Source organism: Sinocyclocheilus rhinocerous, unplaced genomic scaffold (genome assembly GCF_001515625.1).
Source record: "Sinocyclocheilus rhinocerous isolate Xijiao unplaced genomic scaffold, SAMN03320098_v1.1 scaffold645, whole genome shotgun sequence".
NCBI classification, from domain to species: Eukaryota; Metazoa; Chordata; class Actinopteri; order Cypriniformes; family Cyprinidae; genus Sinocyclocheilus; species Sinocyclocheilus rhinocerous.
The window spans coordinates 54138-61682 of NW_015630037.1; the positions used below are offsets into that span (position 1 = coordinate 54138).

The 7545-nt window shown below is 39.0% G+C and overlaps 1 protein-coding gene across 1 annotated transcript in view; it reads right to left on the reverse strand.

Annotated features, from left to right (window-relative positions):
* LOC107739846 (UPF0469 protein KIAA0907 homolog) overlaps positions 1-7545 on the reverse strand; it is an 18761-nt gene that overhangs the window by 7914 nt on the left and 3302 nt on the right. The window contains exons 4-10 of the mRNA XM_016552058.1: positions 6676-6755; positions 6524-6576; positions 6274-6296; positions 6155-6232; positions 4637-4694; positions 3195-3394; positions 682-768 (exon numbers count right to left, since the gene is read on the reverse strand). Of these exons, the coding sequence (XP_016407544.1) occupies positions 682-768; positions 3195-3394; positions 4637-4694; positions 6155-6232; positions 6274-6296; positions 6524-6576; positions 6676-6755 (579 nt within the window). The remainder of the gene's footprint in view (positions 1-681; positions 769-3194; positions 3395-4636; positions 4695-6154; positions 6233-6273; positions 6297-6523; positions 6577-6675; positions 6756-7545) is intronic.

Consider the following 7545-nt stretch of genomic DNA (forward strand, 5'->3'; position numbering starts at 1 on the left):
ACACACACACACACACACACACTGACACACTCACACACACTGACACACACACACATCAGTGTCTGATCATCTCTCACACACACACACACACAAACACACTCACTCACACATACACTGACACAGAAGAGGAAAATCACATTTACAGTCAAACACATGAGCAGCTCCCATCATTCACTGCAGGAACCCTAGTGAGCTGCTGTATGCTAACAGCACAGACCAATTCAACTAAAAAAAACAACAACAACAATAAAACATTACATATAGATATTAATAAAGGCAGCAGCTATTTACACTAAGTGCAAATAGCTATAGATTCTATGTACACTATGTTAAAAAAAAGCAAATAATAATAATATAAATAGACACTCTGATTAATAAAACTAGTGTCTCACTGATTAGGACACATGCTAGATTAATAGTATATTAATACTACTGTCAGTTCTGAGAGTGTCTCTTTTACTCAATGCTGCTGTCTAGTTAGGCGGCTCACTAGGGTTTGAGCTTTCATCTGCGGTCATTCATCACAAATATACTGCGAACACTTTCAGGTGCTCATCATGACCCCAGAGGTCACAGGTCACTTCACTACAGGCTCCGCCCACAGGCCGCTGAGCGCACGCACCTGCAGAAACACAGTAGAGGCAGACGGTGACGAGCGCAGCGTCCGGAGCGAGGGCTCACCTGGTATCCCAGCAGGCCGCGGTCCGTCTCGTCTGGCACCTCCTCCGTGAAGCGGCGCTTCTGCGGAGCCGGAGCCGGAGCCAGCGTCTGCAGACAGAGACAAGCGCTTAAGCAGATGGACTGAGACCAGCCTTCACACATCACACTTTACCTGCAGAGAAGGTAGAGGTGTGCAGGATGCTGTTCTTTATCTTTCAAATCTGGGGCGTATTACAGAACGTTTCTCATCTCAGGTCTTAAGTCAAGTCACCTTTATTTATCAAGCGCTTTTAACAATACAGATTGTGTCAAAGCAGCTTTACAGTATCAAACAGGAAAACAGTGTGTCAATAATGCAGAAGAACAATAGTAAACACACTTAAGATATTAGGGATTTAACGATATGATCAATATCGCGATATCAAAACTGTCTCGATATTATCGCGGTCGCATGACAATATGAAACGATAGGTCTTTTGGGCAAAAAGTGTAGTTTTTAACTTTTTATTCTAAAAGGCATAAAAGGTGTTTAAAGTTGTGTTTTGGGTCATTATGCTTTGGCACAGTATCAGACGAACTCAAACCGAAAGCACAATATGCTTCATCTCTTCATCAAGTCTGTTTTAAAGCGAAGCGCACACTTGGTTCAGACGATCAGCTCGTGATCCGGTGTTTTCTGCGTCTCAGAACGACTCGTTCACACTGAATGAATGCAGTCCACTCCTTTATTTAATCTTCTGTGAGTTTAGCGCTCGTTTGGGAACGCAGCAGACACCAGTTATGCTTTATTTCAGCGACAGATGATTACAGCGTTTCTCTAGATTTGTAGTTAGATGTTTGTGTTTTTGTAAGCATGTTTTCACTGAAGCTGGAGTTTCCTTCTGAATAAAAGATTAAAGTGCAGCATGAATAGCTGACAGCTAGCGGTTTAAATGCAGCCCAAAACATCTCTTTCAAGTGTAGAAATTAGGAAAGAAGTATTGTAATTTCCCTGCTGGAGTGTAAAGCACATATAATATACCTATGAAATATTCATTTTCATTTATTTTACAGTGCAATTGTTTTACAATATATGGCTGTCACTGTTATTATTATTATTCAATTCTAATTTGTTTGGCTTCCTCAAACCCCAGTGTGAGTGTAATTCAGACTATAATAAAAGAGGGTTGAGTCCCCTTTAAAGTTCAGCTACGAGTCAATTCACTGACTTCTTTCTGACTTAAGTTTTCTTAGTTAAGAACAAGTTGCAGCTCTTAATTTTGAACTCTCAAAGTGCATTAGATAGAATAATTTAACTTTAAAATGTACAAACTTTAAATTTTTTCTCCCAATTCTTCATTTGTCTTTTTAAATATCGCAATAATATCATATCGTGAGATTTTGATATCGTTACATCCCTATAAGATATGATACGTTAAATTTGGATTTTTCTGAAATTCGTATTACAGAAGCAAATCTTAATCTTACAAAATCCTATCTTATCTCTAGTTATAATCCTAAATTGCATCAAGCTCAACAATCCAGTCTCAGGTCTGTCACCAAGCACCCAACACTGGAGCTGCTGATGAGCTCAACAAACAGTGCCGCGGAAACTGAAACTTTGATGAGTTCGGTAGAAAAGGCAGAGCCGATACTATTTGGTAAGCTTTCAGCTTCGCTTACTCATGAAGACAAAGACAAAATGTGTCTTTCTTAGAGCTGCGATGATAAATCAATGCAGAATCGATTTGTGGATCGATCTTCTGAATGCATGGCGGTTCTCTCTGGAATGGGTTCTGAGCTTATATTTTAACAGCAGATGGCGCTCTACTCTAGTTTTTATCTGCACACTCAAACACTCATGAAGAAGAGCTGAAGAGCGCTTGTGTGTTCGGCTGAGTCTGTAATTTCACCTCGGCTCAGAATGCTTTTATGACGCCAGATTAATGTAAACACTAATGTAAACACAATGTGGTCCTAACTGACATTACCAAACAGATAAAATAAGATTTTAAAGTTAGGATGTTTCTGTAATACGCCCCCTGCTTTATAAACATTTAGAAAAACCAAAAACGTGCGCCAGGCTGTTGTTCATCGATTTTTCTTCTGCTTTTAACACCATAAAGCCACATTTGTTAATAGAGAAATTAATATCTCAATTTAATATTGATTTAAATGTATTATTATTACATCATTTAATTTAAACAGAGAGGCCACAGTGTGTTAAAGTCAACGATGTATTTTCTAAACGTTTAGTCATTAAGCAGATGTTTTTATCCAAAGCGACTTACAACTGAGGATAACAGAAGCAATCAAAACAACAAAAGAGCAATGATATACACAAGTGCTATGATATCTGATATAATAATATGATATGATGCTATGATATATAATATAATCTTAAGATAACAGAATCTATGTTTTTAGTTTTAGGTCGAGTACGTTTCGATGTCAAGGCCTTCTTAAAATGATATATATATAATTTTGCCAAAGGAAATAACAGGTGCATGGGGATATAGGTGAAATATATTGTGAAAAAAAGCATATTAATGTACCTGTGCCGGGACGCTCGGGGGCGCGGGGGTGATGGGATACTGTGCGGTGGGGACGGGGCCCGGGGCCGGAGCCAGAGGATACTGAGGAGCGACGGGCTGCGGCGGAGGGACCGGGCTGGAGTAGGACGGCTGGAAGCCTGCGGGGGGGTAATACGGAGCCTGCGGCTGGATCCCGTTAACGGCAGGAGGCTGAACGAATCCTGCTGACAGACACACAGCCATCAGTCCAAACGAGCCTCCGCTCACATGACCTCATATAACAACCAATAGAGACAGAGCGCATTTAGGCCACGCCCACACCGGGGAGGAACAATCCAACGCTTTCCATTGACTTTGTATTGCGGGAATCTGTCTCCGTGTCATTTCTGACTTATAACAAAAAACAGAACAATGTCTACAAGCTGCTGTGTGACGAGGTGTACAGCAAACAAGCTAAAAAAAACCAGAACTATGTTTTTATAATCTGTCGACCCAAAAAAACGAGCGTTTAAGGACACAAATAGTTGTAGATGTCGGGGTATTTCATTCAGTTAGATCATTTCTCAAATAAAAGGAAGGTCAGGAAAAGGGGCACTGACATAGACCAATAAAGTTTAGTTTCTCAGTATATCTCCTCCTCTCAGGTTCACATCGGGTGGAGAAATAATCCTTTGACATGATTAAAATAACTTCAGGCCGCTCACTAAACATCACTAGATGACATCAACCCAGCGAGTCTCAGAAACTACATAAGGTTTGTCCATTTAAAGGCGCCATGACATGGGCTTTTTTTTATCATTTTAAAATGTTTCTTAAGGTTTACTTATAATGTTAATAAAGTTTTTTGCACAAAAAATAAAACAAATAAACATGTGGAAAAATGATTATTTTCTACCCTCATTCTGACCTCTCTCTGAAACGATGTTTTAAGGGGCGTGTCCTTTAAGGCTCGTCAGTAATCAGCCGCTGTTGTGATTGGCTAACGTCACTGCATAGGAAACAGTATCAACGCCCCTCGCTATTGCATGAGTGTTTTTACAACATGATCAAAATAAAGCGGTTATTTCCAGACGAAGCATTATGAAATCATTTACTTATGGTTTGTGATGCAGATCTAGTTCCGCTTCATCTTTCAACAAATGATTCTTTGTGACTCTCCATGACACTGTGCCTCGATTACAAAACAAAATCCTCCGACACGATCCGAGATGCTGTTAAAATAAACTATCCACTTGTTCCTTACGCTGGGATCCTTCTGATATCTGTACAAAGACGTGAACGAGCTGTTTAAGGATATTCATATCTGTAACTGTATCCAGAGTAGACGAGAAAGCGCAGTGATTGTGATTTCTATTAGCTTTTGACGCGATGCAACACTCGCATTCTGCGTGATCAAGTGTTAGCCGTTAGCGAGGGAGCGCCAGTGGGCGGGGCCTATGCTGAGAAGAAGACTATTGGTCAACCCTGTGTGGGCATCACACTGCTCATCTGATTCAGGAATCGAGAATACTCAGCATGAACCTGCCAGAGAATAAAACACACACACACACACACACACACACACATTCAGTCTTACTGTTAACTCAAACCATTAAAAAAAAAGAAATGTTGGCAACTTGGCAACTAATAGAAATAAAATGAATCAAAGCTGAAACACTAAAGTAAATAAACATTAAATAAAACGAAGCATCAATAAAAAAAACAGAAAAACTCCTAAAATGACTAAGTCTGAAAATATACAAATAAAATTGAATTAATAAAATAAATAAACACCATAATAGTTCATAATACTTGAATAACACTGATTATAGAGGTGCATCTCAGAAAATTAGAATATCATGAAAAAGTTTTTTTTTTTAATGTAGCTTATTTCAAAAAGTGGAACTTATATTCTAGATTAAAAGAATAAAGTGAAACATATATTCTAGATTTATTACATGTAAAGTAAAACATTTCAAAAGTTTTTTGTTTTAATTTTGATGATTAGAGCTTACAGCTCATGAAAGTCAAAAATCCAGAATCTCAAAATATTAGAATATTTCCTAAGATCAATCAAAAAAAGGATTTGCAAAACAGAAAAGTTCAAGTTGTTTAAAGTATGTTGATTTCTGCACTCAGTACTTGGTCGGGGCTCGTTCAGCACAAACTCCAGCATCAGTGAGGCGTGAATGAAGCGATCAGCCTGTGGCTCTGCTGAGACACTATTGAGCTTCAGTTCGGATCCACTGTTTCTCATCTTTCTCTTGAAAACATCCCATAGACTCCACATTGGCTTCAGGTCAGGCGTGTTGGCTGGCCAATCAAGCACCATAATATCATTGGAAGTGGTTTTGTCTCTGTGGGCAGGTGCTAAAGTCCTGCTGGAAAAGGAAATCAGCATCTCCATAAAGCTTGTCAGCAGATGGAAGCATAAAGTGCTCCAAAACCTCCTGGTAGACGGCTGCATTGACTCTGGACTTGATAAAACACAATGGAGCAACACCAGCAGACGTCACGCACCCCAAATCATCTCTGACTTCAGAAACTTCACACGGAGGGTGTCAGTGATCATCTTCTGGAGCATTGCTAAGTCAGCAGACTTTCCCATTATTGTGGTTTCAAAGAACAAGAGATACCCGGAATTTATACTGTAGGGATGGTCATTTAATGAAACTCAGATGTAAATATTCTAATATTTTGAGATACTGGATTTTTGACTTTCATGAGCTGTAAGCTCTAATCATCAAAATTAAAACTAAAAAAACTTTAAATGTTTTACTTTACATGTAATGAATCTAGAATATATGAAAATTTCACTTTTTGAAATGAGCTAAAAAAAACTTTTTCACGAGATGCACCTTGTATATGCTGTATTTGTTTGCACTACTGTTATTTTAATTTGCATGATTTTTCATTGTGTGCATCAGCTACACTGCAAACACTTCAGATAAACACATGCAGCACAATAAACTGATAACAGACAGAGAGTGAGACGCTCTTACGGTCTGCAGGAGGTTTTCACACAGGGTTTTTGCAGCAGCAAGTCCTTCTGGTTTTGGGTGACTGGAGGAACAGAGAAACTCGTGAACACTGGTGAAGAACGCTGGTGAACATGTGTCACTGTGTGTATCCGGTTAACAGCCTCTACACACACACACACACACAGCAATGTTAAGCACAAGCACAAACACACTCATACACACACAGCAATGTTAAACACACTCACGCACACACACACACACACTCACACACACACACACACACACAGCAATGTTAAACACAAACACACACACTCACAGCAATGTTAAACACATACACACTCTCACACACACACACACAGAATGAAGTGAAGCGTCGGTCACATCACTCACTGTCCACTAAGTCTCTGGTTTGTCCCTGGACGTGCAGATAGAGTGGACGGTCACTGCAGAAACATCAGAGAGTGATGCATTAGCATTTATATTCATCATAGAACATTTCCTGTCAAACTAATCAACAGAATCAGATGAATGTGTTGACAGACCTGGGCAGTGCTTTGCTCTTCTCCTCCGCTGTCATGAAGCGTCCTCTGGTGGACACGGCAGCGCCGCTCACTCTGCTGATCTGTGTGGAAAATACACATCTGCCCGTATTCAGTAATGCCATATATATCACAATAATGAACATGCACGATATTGTTATTGCGGGCATTTTAAAATACCGAGAATAATTATTTATTACAAATTATTCCGAATTTTGAATGCATTTTAAGAATTTGTTTCCCATCAACTGGTCACAACACAACACCGCTGTATGCTGCGTGAAAGTCGCATGTGCACTCTGACGTAAACAAGACGCTCTGGAGGACAACACTTTCACTCTCTGACAGCAGGTGGCGCTGAACTGCAGAAATGCAGCCGTTACCCTGGAAACCCCATAAACATAAACAGCTGCACTACTTTCTGTTTCTGAGATGTATTTAAATTATTTAAACAGCCATTCAGATTTTTGTATGCGCTGTTCATCACAGAGCCAAATACTTAAATATTTAGACTTAATAGGCTATTTATTTTCAAACTTTTTTTACATTTTAATCTGGACTACAACATGCCCTAGATATTGTTTGAAAGTGTTTTGATTCTTTATTGTTCGGTCACACTTTACAGTAACATGAACTAAGAGTTGTATTTTTAACAAAGATTCTGTAGCAAATGTAGCTATTGCTCATTGTGAATGTTAATGCATTAACTAAGGTTAATTAATGAGGTCTTATTGTAAAGTGATACTATTGGTCTTTATAGTTCTTTTGCACTTTAATCTGTGTAAAACTTTTAACTTTATACATTTTTCTGTATTGCTTTATTGCATTTAAATGTTATTAAACCTGTTATACTGTATTATGACAGCACTTTTT